We start from the raw sequence: 17,809 nt of genomic DNA, 5'->3' as shown, positions 1-17,809 counted from the left end.
GTCGCCCAGGCTGGAGTGCAGTAGCACGGTCTCAGCTCACTGCAACCTCTGCCTTCCGGGTTTGAGCAATTCTCATGCCTCATCCTCCCGAGTAGCTAGGATTACAGGTGTGAGCCACCACACCCGGCTAATTTTTGTATTTTTACCTCCTCCTACTTCAATGGACCAGTGACAACATAATCTCCCTGCTGCAACTTGCTTTATAGGACTGGAGTCATCTGCCTTCTCTGGAATCTTGTTTAGAATAACTGGCTAAAGCACTGCCCTAATTTAGAAATTCAATACGGAAAATGTAGAAGCCACTCTTGCCCTTGAAAGCATACACTTGGACACAAACACAAAACTGGTTTCCAAAGTTTATTAAAAATCAAAGAATAGAAAAACTTTACATAAAAATATGTCAATTTTAGCTTCCATATTGTTGTCCACACACAAAAAAATCAAAACATGATATCTTTTTGTCAAACCTGTAGCACGCGACCACAGTGGTAGCCAGGCCAATTCATTTGCTTCACCATGACGGAAATGGAACATGGTACCTGTGTCTATGAATCGAGCTTTAAAATGCACACCCCACGGGACACACACTGCCGGCCCCGTAGTGGTTTCCTTAATGTGGGTTTACAGTCAATATTGCTAATGTGTAGAGATTAGTACAGGCCTACAGATCAGTTTTTATAAATATTCTTTATCAATAGGTTCACAATTTAAATATTTTAAATATTTTTGATAACTTTCGGTCATCGAGAACTGCAGACACAGTGTGCTACTCTATTCTGGAATGCCTCCTAGAGAACCGGCAGTCACAGCTGACAGCTCCCAATGACAAGAGTGAGCCAGTCCTGCTTCAACAGGGCAGACCGCAGACATTTTAAAGCTTGTCCTTGCTGGGCGTCGATCACATTCAGAGATCAATCTAGAACTCCCCACTGCTGCACATCCATCAGATGTCATGGTAATAAGTATCTTGTCTCGACATTCTCCACTAGTGGACTTCAAAGACCAACCTACCTGTAGTGTTTAGCAAGACCAGACCCCCGTTTTAAAAACAGGAAGTCAGATGGCCTACAAGATGCAACCAACTCCCAGGACAACTGTGGTGCTCCAAAAACTCAGGGTTAGGCAGGATGGATATATTCTTGTTCAAAAAAAGGTAACAAAGACAGTGGTTGTTGTGGCAGAATACACTTGCATAGTATACCTGTATGCTTCCGACGTCGGGCGCCAGCGGTCCCGGCCCCAACGCTGGGCTGTGCTCTCCTGCGACACGATCCGTTAAAACACTCCCCACGGCGCACTGGGCAGCTGAAGCACTTCTCCTAGATTTGCTCTTAACAGAACGAATGCATACGCTACAGATTCCTCAACGGAATCAACAGAATTCCTTTCTCCACATTCCTAAAACTGGGTACCACGGTCCGCAATAATAGTCACCAGACCCATCATCACAGGCTATGTCACTGAAACTGACCGAAGCATTTTCCAGTCCACATTTTCCTAAAGATTTTATAACGTGACAACCCTTCTCTCCTTAGAAAGTTATACTTCTGGCACTTGAAATGCTGGATTTGTTGTCCAGTTTAAAAGAACTGAAAACCAAAACATTAAAACTCTGTGGTCAGAGCAAGACAACGGCCTGGGGCCCTACAGCAGAGCCACGGGCAGTCCGTCAGGTGGCTCTAGAGCCAAGCCCTTTGGAAAACCTTCAGGGCGACCTGGCTCCTTCACTCACTTCCGACCAAAAGAAAAGACATCAAAATAAAACCCCAAACCCCTCATCATGGTGTTTGTAACGATGCTTGTCAGACAACCAGCCGACACGATGACCCAACTTAGAAAATGCAGCTCGGGAAAGGACCTAAGCTTGTTTAAAAAAAATTCCCTCCTCCCTTAAATATAACTTATGTGAAAATAGGAAATTAAATAAAAAATATCTGAGTTATTGCACAAATCATAAGTTTTCAATATTTACATAGAAAAACAGTTCTGAAATTTCAAACAAAATGTGAGGGCAGTAAAACAATGACCTCCCAAGCCTATCCGTGGAGGAAAGACACACGAATGGGGTTTGATCTCCTCTGCTGCTTTGACAAACAGGAAATGAAAATAGCAAACCGCGAAGGAACAGACACGGCTACCTCAAACCGCAAGCGCATGTTCACGTCCCTGCAGTTCCTGAGCCCGACCTGCCTCAGCACTGAAGGAAGAATCCTGGGAAGGCAGAAAACAACGTCCACGTTTAACAAGGCTTCACAGATGAGCACAACGAGCTGTTCTTGAAGATGGACGCGACCACCACACAAAGAAACATGCAGAGTGATCAGCGGCGGGCGTGCCGCGAGCCCGGCTGATGTGCGGGGTGCTGGTCTCGGTTCCCCTGCCGGTGGCCGAGGCCGCGGGGCAGTCTGCGGAGGGGTGGGGGAGGCTGACGCAGCCAGGAGCCATTATCTGCTGAGGCTCACAGGCAGACTGTCCCGTGTGTGTGTGTGTTTTTTCCTCCTCCAGCCGGTGCGGTTATACTGGTGGTGTCCCCTGTTGCCCACAGGGGGCCGCACACCTCCGCTACCCACAGAGCTGTAGCCGCCGCCTTGGGTGTGGCCGTGAGAGCCCTTCATGGACAGTTTCATGCCGTTGTGCTGCTGGAGAAAGAGAGACAGCAGTGTTGGAGCCAGACAGCAGGCACAATGCCCACGTCCTCGGGCAGTGACCACACTAAACACCGACGTGATGTTACGTAGGGAGGAGGGATGGACACCTGCCCTCTGGGACTTCCCAACTCCTCCATCTGAGAGAAAAGCATTCTTCCCATTCCGTGAATGACTGAAGGCAAGAACCATGTACCAGGATCAAACCACACAAATTCAGCAGAACCTCACTTCTAACTTGTTCCACTTATCCACAGAAATAAGAAGGTCCCTAGCCGGGTGCCAATGGCTTGCACCTGTAATTCCAGCACTTTGGGAGGCCAAGGCAGGCAGGTCACTTGAGGTCAGGAGCTTGAGACCAGCCTGACCAACATGGTGAGACCCCGTCTCTACTATAAATACAAAAATTGCTGGGTGTGGTGGCACACACCTGTAATTCCAACTACTCAAGAGGCTGAGGCACAAGAATTGCTTGAACCCAGGAGGCGGAGGTTGCAGTGAGCTGAGATCACACCACTGCACTCCAGCCTGGGTGATGGAGTGAGATTCTGTCTCCAAAAAAAAAAGAAGCAAGAAGGTCCCTGTCATGTTCTTCTCCCAGCTGTGACCTTCTAGAAAGAACCGAACGAGTCACACGTGCCAGGGCCTGGCGCTCTCGCCCTCAGCAGCCTGTCGATCCCAGCATGCAGCAGCCTGTGCTTGGGCTGCACCCAAAGCACATTCCCTGCACTGCAAAGTCACGGCCAAGCAGACTGAGAGGAAACACACGCCGGCTTCCAGAAAGTCTCAGAGCAAGACAAACAGCAGGAGGAGGCTGGGAATGCAAAGCCAAAATGCAAAGAAGGGGCCGTTGTGCGAAGTTGTTCTTTCACCCTGAATGTGTCTATCGGGGATGGATAAATCCAAGAGGAAATGTTCTATTACTTAACTCCTAAAAACAATCATCATACAACACAGGGCCAAAGAAGCAAGCCTCAAGAATAAAAAACTTACTGGCAAAATAGGATTAGACAAGCAAAGGAGGAGCGGAGTAAAGAGATGTGGACACCAATGAAAGCACTGAGCATCTGCAGAGCCCAAGGGAACATCACACATGATGGGGGCTGACCTGGAAGATCCTCGCCATGGCTCTCCCAATCATTCAGGTACTTCAAGAATATAGGGACTTAACGTGACCTGTTTCCTCTGTGCACACAGCTGGACTTGAGAGGACCCACAGGGGCAGGCATGCCAGGGCGCTGCTGAGGCCCAGCACACAGCTCTGCCCGCCCTGACACTTGCTCCCGCCCCAGGCAGGGATCAGGCAACGTGGCAATGACAGCAGCATACATGGGACATCATGGCAAGATCTGCTCTTCGTTTTATCATTTGCTTCTTGAAAACCAAGGTATTTAGCATATAAATAATTATGTAAATGGGAAAAGCCTTCATTTTGAGCCTTATTTCAAACTTCAGTTTTATGCTAATCAGTTCAACAGAGGAATTAAGAGATGTTTGTGGCAACCAATTAAACTATATATTACATCTTAAAATAATTTAACTTTTTAAAGTTTTGTTTGGAAAGACAAGCAAACAGGCTGAATGACAACAAAGCAAATTCCATTTTCAAATGATCTCTCTGGAATTCTCTTTGGAGGAGAAAACATTCAGCACGGCCTCTCACATGGCAGCTTGAACAGGTGAACGCACCAGGACAGAGCTATACCTTATGATACAGATGAGGGCTCGAGAGCGGGTTGGGGGACGCTGAGGGAATGGCCGGGGAAGACATATGGTGGACGGCTTTCAAAGATGCAGTTCCTTCTACGCCAGCTTGTCTGCAAGGAACAGGAGCGACCCCTAGGGTCGGTGGAGGTATAGTAAACCTGGTCTAGGAACAAAACGAGACACAGCCATGGGTACCAAATCAATCAGAGGAAAACCATCCGGCTTCTAAGCTCAGCACCACCAAAGGGCAGCTCATAAATGGCACAGTTGCATGTGGGCTCCATAGAGCAGTCTGTTTTACTATAACCTAACAATATTGTGTTGAATTGGAAATACCTCATATTCTGAAACAGCAATTGGCATATAAAGTATGCCCAGTAATCCAAGTCATAAAGTTTAAAACTCATTGAAGATCAAACGATCAAGACATCAGAGTCATCGGAATAACAACTGTCATCCCCATGGTGAATCCCCTACTTGCACGCTGAACTCGGGTCACAGCCCGAGGCTGGCCCACCTGGTGGCCTGAGGGGCCGTGGGACAGCTGGCAGTTCCTTCCTTGCCTGCTGTCCAGGTCCCAGGCTGCTTCTATGTCAGCATCACCTGTTACTGTCAGCAGCAGAAGGGCGCTAACGAGAACCCCTTTTCTCTTGCAATACTGACCTGGTTGCATCTTGGCATCCCATGCATTTACCCCAACCACCTCTGGAGATCGACTGTGGCCAAGAGTCTTCTTAGATAAAAACCTAGAAACCCTCAGCGTCCCTAGACTTCACACTCGAACCACACAAGCAGCTGCAGAGTGTGGGTCTGTAGCTCAGCAGCCGCACTGGGCTCTCAAGGACCCCAAGGCTTGTGGGTGGTTAAAACAAACACCTTTGTGACACATGGCCAGGACGTCAGGGCCACTGTAATGACCATAAAAAGGCAACCAAGTTTATCTGTGGTATAATTCATTAAGAGTATAAATAATTGCCTCAGAATTTTACATTTATGCTGTAATTAGACACGTTATGGTGTCTGGCTGGGCCATGGCTCTGCTCATCAACTCTGTGGGTCATTACAGAGCCAGCAATCCAGAAGCTCTGCCAGAATCAGGGTGGATCCTGTGAGAATGTCTTCCCCAGAGCAGAGTGCAAAACTCCAAGAAATGAGTCAAAAGAAATGAGTCAAAACACTTTTGCATGTACCTACATAGTTTTATGCTCAAATTATACCCCACATTTCAGAAAATGGTTTTAAGTCAATTAACATGTTGGGTTTTATACCCGCACACATTCAAGTGATGTATAATCGGAAGTAGATATAAAATTTAGTATTTATAAAATTATCCTTTAGATTTCTAATTTTATCTAAATTTTAAAAACAGTATATTCTAACAGAAAAAGCCTTAGAAATTATGCCTAATTTAAAACATGAAAAAAGTCTAATAAGTTCACATTAAAACTTTCATTGAGATTCTGAGAGGAAGTAGGGACAAGTGTCTGGCGCTGCTTGGCGCCCGGCTAAGTGGGTCGCGACTGAGTCGCTCTCTCAAGATGACCTCGACAGCAGTCTCATGCTGGGGCAGTGAGGAAACTTGCAGGAGGGCAGTCGACCTGGCCCCCGCGAAAAGCCACAGCAGCACTCAAGAACCAGTCTCCTCGCTGCTGAAACTATACATGGGGGACCTCAACACCATAAAACAGAGGATTTCACAGAACAACACAGCAATGGCCAAAGACTCAAAAAGTTACTCTTCTAATTCAAAGGACCATCTGTCTTCTCTAGTGCATATCACAGCTCGGATGCTGTTCCCAGGGGCCACCAGCGGGAAGGGTGCCAGAGGGCCACGTACCTGATTGTTGGTTGTCATGATCAGCGTTCTGGAAGTGGTGGGCTGAGGTTTGCCACTGGGCATTGGCAAGGCGGTGGGTAAGCCGGCCATGAGAGGAGCTGGTGCTTGCAGACTGAACTGGTAAACACTGGGCGTTGTGCAGGGTGGTGTGTCTGAATCCTTGAACCCGGTACAAAAAACAACAAGGACAGCTGTACCACAAAGGCGCACTACTACTTCCTGAAAGCTATGAAAAGAAACGCCTGCATCCAGGCTGGCTATGAAAGATTATTCAAATTAAGTCTAACTTCTGAACAGGCAGCCCAAACCTACCCAGGCTTCCTTTCAAGTAATTTCCTCAAAACTGAAAAAGAATGTTAAAGGAAATACAGAAGAGATACTTGGATTTATTTTTTTTTTTAATCTTCAAATAAATTTTTAAAAACTACTCAAGAAAGTCCACTGTAGTTCAACCATGAAGAGGATTACTGCCCTCGACAGCCGCATGAGCCACACAGACAGGTTCTGAAGGTTCACGGCAGGGGAAAGGAAGCCTGGTGCCGATATCACGGGGCTGCCCCCCCTCCCCCCCTCCACACACATACAAGGAAACAAAACCTGGGCAAAACCAAGGGGGAGATTTTAAGCTCACAGCTATGGACATTTACCAGGGACACAAACTGTCCAACAGACACACAGAGGAGGGGAGGGCACTCACAACGTCACTCCCAGAAAGTGAAGACACAGAAGAGGCCGAGGAGCCTGAAGACAGGAGCTGGGGGCTGGACAGCGACAAAGTCAAGCGCTGGCCGTAGGGAGACTCAGACTCTCGGTTCTGCGTCTGCTCCCCATTGCACGTGGCTATTCGCTCTTTGATCTTGATCCTGTTGTCTGTGGAGGGAAAAAGACTTGGTTAATAACTCCTGAGAACTGCAGCGTGGAGCCACCCCGGCAGCATCAGTCACGGGCTCTGCTGAGCCGGGAACGCTGCTAATGTGACTGACAAACCCAACATTAGGTTTTGCTTAATTTTAAAAATCACGTTCAATCAGTTATTGGAAAACATTAAACATGTTTGTAATAACTTGGGTATGCAAATCATCTTCAACTGTGAACTTTCTAAAATCTAAATATAGATCAAGTATTTTTTACGAAAATTTAGCATCCTAATTAGGATGTACTATAAGTACAAATAAATACACACTGGATTTCAGACAGTACAAAAAACAGCTATAAAATATCTCAATTATTTTTATGTTGATTACATGTTGAAATGTTAATATTTTGACTTGAGTTGAATAAAATCTATCAAAATTATTTCACCTGTTTCTTTTCACATTTGACACAGCCCTAGAAACTTTGAAATTCTATGTGTGGCATGCATTATATTGTTTCTACTGGACAGTGCTGCTCTAGATCTTATTGTCTTCTTAATTAATGCTCATCAGAAAAATCAGTGATTTTCTTAATTTGACCAATTTACCACAGAGGAATAGAGACACTCCTGCATGAACACGCCAGCCAGTGGTTAGGATGAACACAAATGAATTAATCTCTCACCCATGCCCGGCGACAGGTGCGCTTTGCTGCCCCACTTCTCTTTGATCCACCTCCGGTAGTCAATCACCTCCTGAGTTACTTTGATGATTCTTCCTAAAGTACTGCAAAGGGACATTGTTGGAGATCAACAGAGTACAACAGGTATCAGGGAGCTGAGAACCCCTCTCGAGCAGCTATCTTATACCCCTAACAGATCATCTCGCTAGGTGAAGGACAGTAGAAAAGGAGCTAAAATACGTTGACAAGTATCTATGACTTCTAATGATTCAGCTCAAGCATACCCTGGGATCGCAGTACATCTGCCTACAAAAGACCACTGTGAAATGCAGCTCCAAGTAAGGGAGCGGGGCCTTCCCACCCACGATGATCACACAGTGCTGACATTTCCCTTCCCACTGCACGGGCGAGAATGGAGACGGTACCGAGACGAGTGCCCTACACGGGGCCCAGAGCTCCGCCTGAAAACACCGAGCAGACAGCGGCTCAGGAACACACAGAGCTCCAGCACCACCAGCACCAGCAGCAGCTGCTGAGCCAGGCCGTGAAACCTGTTTATTCCATCATCCACCATGGAACAGATCTATCAAACTGTTTGGAATTCCACTCTTGACGACCACGTTACTCTTCCTTCCCATTCCTATCTCATCTCCCACCCCTTCAAATACCACCACTTCCGTCACCACAGCATGATCTGGGTGAGAAGTAAATACTTCTGACAACATTTCGGGACTGTAAAAATGCCCCAAAATGTAGAACAAGGGACGAGTGTACATAAGAGAAGATGGTAGGGACTGAATTTTAAAAGCCAGAAATCACCTCCCCAAAACAAAAGACCCTGAAGAAAATGTCAAATCTCCAAGAAAGAAATTTTCAACTGTCAACCATGGATGAATCCCACACAGCCATCCCACATTCCTAGAAGGCCTTCCTTCACCAACATATCTAGATTCTACTGAAACACGGCAGAACATCCCTTCATAAATTTCATGGAGGTACATGACACAGGAAAGGGGTTAACTACCATCCCACAGGCACGCTGAGCCCATACGCAGACACACAACCCATTACCTTTCGGCGTCTCTGTTTGGATAGGACCTGGCCAGCGGCGACACGGCATGGCTGAGCACTATGTAGGCATAGTCGAAGACCTGCTTCACCTGCATGGCGCCATAGGAGCTCCGGCCAACGTCATTCCCTGCGGCAAAAAGGCTATGTCAGACTCTCCCCACATGCACACCATTGTCCACATGTTTCAGATCTTCTCATAAAAGTGACTCTGAAGCAGACCCTCACCACTGAAACTCTTCCAGACCCTACCAGCAAAGCCCAGATAGGCGAACACAATGGGCACGCATGGCACTTGGCACTGGCAAAGGCCCTGTCAATCACCATGCACAGGGCACGGTCTGTGAGTGTCAAGAGGAGTGGTCTGCATCATCAGTGCCCATGTGCTCATGGCCCACCTCATGGAGGCAGCTGCCATTCACAGACAGAGTGACAGCCCACAAAAAGCCACCTCTCCAGGTGGCAGAAACATGAGGAAGCCAAAGACTATCATTGTGCAGACCAGCAGCACCGACCCACTGTGATCGCTGATCTGACAATCAGGAGGCCTCACAATGCCCCAACAGGGCAAGTAGAAGGGCAGCTCACCCCAAGTGCATCACAACTCAGTCAACACTAATGGAACCTACAGGAAGTAAATCCTTTAGAACGGAATGTGAATTCTCATGTGTGGAAAACTGGGACAGCAAATCAAAGGAATCTGTCACAGAAGTCACCAAGGAAGCCAGTCAGGAGAAGCTTAATTTTCATAAGAAAAGCACAGTTTCGAATTTTAATTTACATACAACTCATTCTTCACAATCAGGTTAAGTGTGGATTTCTTTTAAAGGACATATATTCTAAGTACTGGAATTTTATCTTTTCTACATTTATATTATAACTCAACGATTATGTGGGTCTTTGTTTTTTGAGTACATTTCAGCAGACACTTGAAAACAATGCCAATGTCTCCAATGTGACTGATCCAACAGACAAAAAGATGGATGATACACTGCCACACCGTGCTACCAAGAAAACCACTCAAGAGCCTGCATAAATCACGCCATCTACAAACAACAACAAAACACATCAGCCAATGTGTTTTCCTTGAGATGATCTTTAGGAAATAAATAAAGCTCACATCCCAGAAGCCGTAAAACAAAAATAACCATTAAATCTGAGGTGTTTTTTTAAATGTATAGGAGCTGAATAAAAAAATACAAATGCAAAAAACAAATTGGAAAAAGTATGACATGTGTGACGAGAAAGGCTTCCCCAACACACACAGGCCTTGCACACAGCAGGGGAGGGCAGCCAGCGACCAGGCAGACAGCACACAGAGCCACACAGAGGAGAAGGCCCAGGGCCATGCGCCTGGAGCTGGGCTCTCCACCACCTGTTCTGTCACCTGTCCGTCAACGATTTTATCACCAACAGTAAGAATGGCATCTCACTTAACAGACGCTCAATCAATATTTGTGGAATTCATAACAATGTGTTATTCATTAAAGAAATGTAAATTTAAAAGCGTAACACACGGTTTTATCAGATTGGCAAAGATTTTAAAAGGCGGTCACCAAAGGAATGAGGACCTAAGTACCCTTGAATACGCCAATGGGAATAAAACCAGGAAACCTCTAGCCCAGCCTTAGACTCTTCAATGCGGCAACCCTCACGACAAAACACAACCCACACACATAGGAAAGGGTCGAGGGTAAGTGTTAAGTCAAAAGCCAAGTGACAAACGTGTTTGCGTTGTGGGATGTGTTCAACAAGATAACAATAATAAACATTAATATCCATATAGGGAAAAAGTGGAGAAATACATGTCCAAATAAAAGGGGATTATGGCATCCATGGTTTTTCTACATTACAGACTTCTGGGAAACAAATGGTTTAGGGTGGATATGTTATACTTCAATAATCAGAAAAAAAGATTTTCCTTAATTCTGCTTTATTATAGAATGTAAACATTTGGAAAGACAAAAGTTAATTAGAAGCATTAAACAATGATTTCTCAAAGTGTGATTATTAACTGGTTAGTGTAAGAGAAACCTGCATCAAGAGCAAATGAACTGCCCAGGGCTCTCAGAGCCCCAACACAGCCCCCGTCACCAGCACGCCCCCGAGGCTGGCCTAGCTCCCAGCAGTGGAGATCAGGGCGCCCTTACCTGGCAGCAGGGGGTCCTCAATGCACAGCATCGACGGTCTGTACCCGCTGGTCATGGCTTTCATGATCTCCTCTTTGGCGATATAGGCACCTCCTTCTTTGATTCTAATACCGGTTTTCAAGTAATTAAAATTTCTCCCATAGAGTTCAAAAAATTCTACAAGAAGCATTCCAAGGTTTTCATCAGCTCTCCGGGCATCAATTCTTGGATGCAACTGTAAAAGCAATGCACCCACAATTTGTATGGATTCATGGCATGTTCTAAAGAAAATAGCATGCGACGAAGTCTGCTGTCCAGCAGCCTCTTCAAGGCAATACCAGTGAGTGGCACTCGCTCACTCACCAGCACCACAAGGAAGCCTGAACAGCAGCCTCTTCAATGAGGAGTGTTCAAAAGCAATACAATGTACTAATCTGAATTTTAGTGTCGTTTAATTTTTGAAATTGGTAATCCATACAGCAAACTTCCTGCAAACACAGATATCTGATTAAGCAAATATTGGCAAATAAGTTGACTATATTCTGCATAACTTAAGTCACCTGGATGGTAGATATAATTTCAGATTCTCATCATCCTAATTTCGTTATGCTGAAGCACAACCAACAGGGGTCAGTATTAGACTGAAAAGTATGGCAGTATCACATAAAACCAGAAAGTGAAAGGCTTGATTTTAGCTGTGTATAGGTCATTAGTATTATATCACAATATTTATAGCAAGCTTCCATCCTGCTTGTCACACAGATGAGCACCATTCTCAGTTCAGTGCCATATCATCTTCAAAGGCAGGCACTGGGCTTGTTCGGAAGTAAACCACTGTCCACCACACCTGAGGGTCACTATTCTCAGCTGTCCAGACCTGCATTGCCCACATGTCTATTTAAATGAATTAAAACAAATTTATTAAAAATCCAGCTTGTTGCTCTCACCAGCCACGCTGCAATACTCAGTAGCCAGGTGTGGTGCCCAGCCCCTTGCCGGACCATGCAGAAGTGGCCATCACCATCTCAGAATTCTATCGGACAGTGCCAACTCGAAAGGGGTGGACAAGTGCACATGAGAGAAAGCCCTCAGAGAAGCACGGTGCTTGAAACTATTTATAACACAGAGTGCAGGAGGAGCTGCAGCTCGAAAGCACACAAATGTTTTTAGGGTTCAGAAGAATCCCGGAGTTCTCTGCATATTTCCACCACGCAAGAGGAGGATTCCAATTCTGGCCTCATCTTTATTCCCTTTCTTATTCCTTGTCTTTTAGCCAAAATCACATATCCAAGAGCCTGGCCGGTGCCAGGGTGGGCCTCCTCCCCTCACTTAGTCACACCGCTGAGGCAGGACAAGCTCTAGGCACTGGACAAGGCACAGGGATGTGGCAGTGAACACAGGATATCCCACCCATGCTATGGTGGCCTCCTGTGGGGTCACAGGATCACTGAAAGGACCCCCTGAGGGGGTGGCAGGAAGCCCTGGACCCAGGCCTGGCACATGGCACGCGCATGATCAAAGTATTAAGTAGCTGTTTTTACTACAAGGCCATGAAAATAGTGCAAGTCAGGAGTATATCAGTAAAGAACAGAGGCCCATGTTTAATTCAAAATAATGTCCAAAAACTATGGAAAAAAGGCTATATATAACGGCCACATCTCAGAGGGGAAAGTGAAGACAGGACAGTGTGACTAGAACTGTAAGGAAACAGACATGGAATTCCATTTTCACTACTTTTAAAGCATCTTTGCAGAGACAGACCAAGGAAGCTGCGATCATCACAGGTGGTTACCCAGTGATTCTACTATCACAGCATTCATGACAGTGAGAACATTACCAAATCATGGACAGATTTGGTAATCTCAGCACAATCACAAAGACAAAATTAAGGGTAAACATGGAGAAATACAGTCGTGCAGCTAAATTATATAGGCAAGATTTTGTAAAGAACAGAATTCTTCACTCAAGAAAATATAAACGGAATAATCAGTTTCAATTAGAGATAATTTTACATGTTTAAAAAGTATAATTACAGTTTATCAATACATCACAGCATTTAACAATACTTTTCAAAACTCGTAGGTTTTCTATTGATAGATTTTCCATGTTACTCAACAAAATAAGGACCACATATAATTTAAGACAAAATAATGATGTTTCATCAGTCTGAGAAAGCTCTCTTATAAATCCTTTTCTCATATGTGGTACTCAACTTTATTCTGAGACATATTTTTTTCAATATAAATCACAGACAAGCACCAAGAAATGTTTATTGTTTACCATGAAATGGACATTTCTGAATACAGAGAATTCCCTGAGCTTGGACTGATGTGCACTGTACTCACAGAACCAGATGGGCACCCCTGCACTAACAGTTACACCCAGTACAAAATGAGCTACAAAGGAGCATCCAGAAAGGTGCATTGATCAAGAGGGTTTGATTGTAAGAATCAGAAATCAGCCTCTACCAAATTGAAACAATACAGTAAAAGGAGAGCAAAGGCTGCTGGGACCCACCAGACAACTGGTTGGGAGAGTCTACTCTTACACATGTCTCAACAGAAACGGTCTCAAGAAAGCATACGTACCTGTAGAAAGCTAATGGCCATTAAAATTAGGCTGTATGAGCTAATTCCACCTGTAAAAACTTCATTCAGGTCCCTCTGCAGAAGGAACTGTTTCAATACTAAAATCAAGTAAGGCAGCAATGAATATTTCTGTAAATTCCAAAAGAAAAAGATTTACTGAGTAGTTACCATACTTTCAAAGAGATTTCACATAGCAAATCACACAAGACAGAAAGGGAAGTTTCCTCGATCCTCTCGCCCATCTGAAGGCTCTCAGCCAGTAAGTCTCAAACTTTGGTTGGGGAACGCTAAGAATTAATTTCCCGAGGGGCTTGTGAAAATCGAGACTGTGGAGCTCTCCCTCAGTTACAACTCAGCAGGGGTGCACCCCCACCATGAAGAGTCCACAGGCACAAAGGAACTCAGGGAGAGACCGGCGCGTTCGCTGGAGTATTTATGTGCTTGCTACACAGGCCATGAGGACAGTGGGGGCCCCTGGAGCAGGAGAGCAGAGTGAGGGTGGCAAGGAAGGCAGAGCGGCAGGAGATGGCGGGAGGGAGGGAAAGCCTGGCTGCTGCTGTTCATGTTGCGCTGGGGGCAGACATGCTCCTTCAGACCAGATGACAAGGGGGAAGGGGGAACCTGAAGGGCAAGGCCCTTGAAAATGGAACAAGACGGGACCAGACTGCAGGGGTGGATTTGCCCCTAAGGATTGCAACGGCCTCTACTGTAACAGGATTTGCCCCTGCTAAGGACTGCACAGTCTCTACAGTAACAGGAGGTCATGACCACCCGGGGGTGGGTCTGCCCCTGCTAAGGACTGCACGGCCTCTACTGTAACAGGAGGTCATGACCACCCGTTTAAGACCAGGCACATGGTCAGAGTCCCAAATATGTCAGCGCAACCAAGTCTCTCTGCTCATCCTCAGGCACTGAGACCACCCAAATTGAGTGTATTTAAGGCACCTCATGATTTACCAACTTCCACCTGGGTAAAACCTGCGACTGAGGCACGCTGAGCTAGAAGCAAAGTCTCTTTGTAATAACTAGAAAGAACATTTTAACAAAGCTCTCTAAAATAATCGTTAACTTTATAAAATGGTTACTCAGGAAAAGCAAATTTTAAAAACAGCTATGTAATTTCAAAGTATCTCTAGAAATAATATTGTAGGAGAAATACTGTAAGTGTAGTCTGTGTTACGAAAGACTCCCGTGTGCAGCTGACAGCTGTAAACATCGTAGGATGCCACCAAGCACAAGCACTCCAGTCCTGCACTCTCGCCACGCTGGGTCACCAAGCGCAGTACCTTCATGTAATTCTTGATGAACTCCGCTGCCCGGACGCCCGTCTCCATGTTAAAGCTGATGTCAACTTTCACTTCAGTCTCCTGATCTGTGAGCTTTATTATTGGTACCTGTAAAGATTTCATTTTAAAAACTGCTTTAACATGCAGGACTCTCCACAGCCAGGCATCAAAATGCTGCCAAAGCTGTACAGAGGTTTGGTGTTTTTTCTTAGTAATGAAAGGGGGTCAGAGAACACTGTCAGCATCCGTAGTCCCTGAACCCAGGACGACTCTCAGGCCCCAGCCCCTCACAGCACGACCCACGTTCTGCCCAGCCCCTGGATCAGCACCGGAGGTGACCAAGCATCAAAGAGAAGTGAGGGGAGGGAGCCAACAGGGAACAGGAGTTAGTCTCTGCCACGCCCACCCTATGTGCTGGGATGGAGAGAGGTGCTTGGCCCCTGACTTCTATTTGGCAGAATTTTTGAAATCATTTAATGTAATTTCGAAGCCATTTTTTAAATTGTATGTTATACTGATATTGTTTCTCACTTTGGGTTTTCACCCTTCAAGACAACTTTACTAAAAACATTTTTCCCCTAAAAAATTCAGCAAATAAAAGGCTATTTTAGAAATATTCTCACCAACAAGAACTGTCACCGAATGGCACTCAAAATCTGCCTGAGCAACTGTCCAGACCACACTCATGCCCCACCCTCCACCCCACCAGTAAAACTGCGTTCTTCCAGAAGAAAAGGCAATGTTTTGTTTCCTTCAGCCTTGATAAAAAAGGAATTCCTTTAACCAAAACAATCAGGGTCTAACAAAAAGTTTAAATGCCAGTGACAGGCAACATAGGGACAGTGCATTCAGTACACACCTATTCGGGGCTTTAATATCTACACTTGAGGGCAAACAACCAAGGACTCAGCATGTGAGGACAGGCCAGTGGGGACAGTGTCACCTGGACACCACTGCGACCACCAGGCAGGGTAAGCCCTGAGGCCAGTATGTTCTTAAGAAGGCACAGAACCAAAATACTTTCCCACAGAATTCATCAGAAACCGCTTTGGAAGAAGCCAACACTCAATGGCTATGCCTCCCTGACACCCACAGTTCAGGAAGCAGCTTCCTTTCCATCTCATGGACTCCTCCCCACAATCACTCCTGGCACTCTCCTGCCCTACTCTTGTACACACTCACTCAAGGCAGGAACCCCAAATCCTGGAGGTGAGGAGTTAACACTGTAACACAGTTTTGGGTTGTTGTTCCAAATAGACAAGATTTCACCTTAAACTCAGCCCTCGCCCTGGGGCTCTGGTGCCCATGACTGGCCGGCTGCACGGTGCTCCCCGGAAAGGAGCAGTGGCAGGCTCCAGAGGAAAAGATACTTAGTAGCCAATATGCGACAGTAACGAGGTCACTGGGACTAAGCAGTTACTGTAACTGCTCAACCTACTGTGTGTCCTCAGGACAGCCGCGCCTTAGTTCCTCTACTCCAAAGGTGGTCGCCTGGTCAGGATTCCCACCCACCTCCCCGCTGCCCCTTGGCACACACAGAGGAGCAGCAGACAACAGCGGCCTGGGCTACGCCGCTGACCCACCTTGGGCTAATGACCTCACCTCTCCGCACCTCAGTTTCCTCACCTGTAAAATGTGAACAGCAACAGCATCTGCTGATGAGAGTGGCTGGGAGAGCTAAGTGCAATAAGGCCCGTAAGCATTTGAGAAAGTGGCCGGCCAGGGCTTGTCTCGTGCTAATGAGAAGAGCCAACAGCCCCTTCTGGAACCTGGGCCTGGAGGGATCCTCTGGTGCTGCCTGCTCGCTCTGGTCCACATGACTGTGACATGAGCATGTGCACTTCGTTAACTCTCACCAACTGGTGCACCTGGTACATGTGCACTTTTCAGTGCATATATCATGTTTTAAAACTTGCCCCCAGCCTCAATCAAAAGCACCTGACAATGAGAAACATGTGAATGCCCCCTCCCCTATCACCACACAGGCAGGAGGAAGCTCCTGCCTTAACTTACACTCTGCTAAACACTATAAGGATGTGAATCACACACAAGTTGACACACAAATTTAAAAATGAAATGCTAGCCGGTCGCACAGGTGAGCTAAGAACTGTCTTACAACAGGCAAGTACCTCATAGTCCCTGGGGGGCTTACAATCTTGAACTGACATAAACCTTAACAAGTACACAACCAGAAACAGTCTCATCTTCAAACTTCCCCCAAAGATAAGAGGCTTTTCATATATGTATATTTTTTGGAACAATGAAAGGAACAGCTAAGTTGTTCCTCTTTAATAGAACATAGCAAATGGTAATCATAAAAACCATGGTTTAATCATTGAGCCACACTCTCCATAATGGGCAGCACCCGAATGTCAGTGTCCAGTTTCAGATGACTCTCCTTTCCTATTCATCCTAACATAAGTAGACACAATCATATATTTTCATTCCAAGAACAGTTTAATGGGCTCACAAATCCCAAAAGTTCAGACTGTCACTACACATGTTCTCAGCTGGTGATCATGACTGTAAAACAAAAACATAAAACATACGTCTATACCAGAAGCAGATTAATCTTCAAAACTATAGCCAATAACTGTGTAAAATACCACAAGCTCGTGACACAGGCGTAACCTGTGACCACCTGGGATGTGACAAGGCTCCTGCCCAGTCAGAGGGGCCAAAGCCAGGCACTCACCGTAGCCTTGTCAAGGACTTTGATGGAACACGGCTCAGCCACGTTGTGCTTCCGCAGGGCTTGCTCCAGCAGCTGTAAAGGAGGGCGCTCCCATTTCCCGAAGACCACCAGGTCTATGTCGCTGACAGAAGAAAACGCACGTCAGCCGCTGCTCCCCTCGCCACAGCCCACACACTCGTGTGGGGAGGATAAGCACCATGGCACATGTGCCTGTGTCTCCCCCAAAGGCCAAGACACAATCCCACTAGCCTATGGCCCCTAAGGAGGTGAAATGCAGTTCATGAACTACAGCAAGTCCTCGCTGAACTCAAGGGAAGA

At 46.1% G+C, this 17,809-nt stretch overlaps 1 protein-coding gene across 2 annotated transcripts in view; it reads right to left on the bottom strand.

The window, feature by feature from the left end:
- Positions 1–344: 344 nt before the first annotated feature.
- TENT4A (terminal nucleotidyltransferase 4A) overlaps positions 345–17,809 on the bottom strand; it is a 43,511-nt gene continuing 26,046 nt past the window's right edge. The window contains exons 4-13 of one of the 2 annotated variants that reach the window (XM_024247335.2): positions 17,492–17,612; positions 14,797–14,904; positions 13,511–13,639; positions 10,944–11,157; positions 8,797–8,923; positions 7,729–7,829; positions 6,887–7,059; positions 6,190–6,348; positions 4,351–4,515; positions 345–2,639 (exon numbers count right to left, since the gene is read on the bottom strand). In XM_024247335.2, coding sequence (XP_024103103.2) covers positions 2,445–2,639; positions 4,351–4,515; positions 6,190–6,348; positions 6,887–7,059; positions 7,729–7,829; positions 8,797–8,923; positions 10,944–11,157; positions 13,511–13,639; positions 14,797–14,904; positions 17,492–17,612 — 1,492 coding nt within the window. In that variant the 3' untranslated portion in view covers positions 345–2,444. The remainder of the gene's footprint in view (positions 2,640–4,350; positions 4,516–6,189; positions 6,349–6,886; positions 7,060–7,728; positions 7,830–8,796; positions 8,924–10,943; positions 11,158–13,510; positions 13,640–14,796; positions 14,905–17,491; positions 17,613–17,809) is intronic. The other variant, XM_054555395.1, reaches the window with a different exon arrangement.

The sequence above is a fragment of the Pongo abelii genome, chromosome 4, assembly GCF_028885655.2.
Source record: "Pongo abelii isolate AG06213 chromosome 4, NHGRI_mPonAbe1-v2.0_pri, whole genome shotgun sequence".
Lineage (NCBI taxonomy): Eukaryota > Metazoa > Chordata > Mammalia > Primates > Hominidae > Pongo > Pongo abelii.
This window is presented reverse-complemented; position numbering and strand designations above follow the sequence as displayed.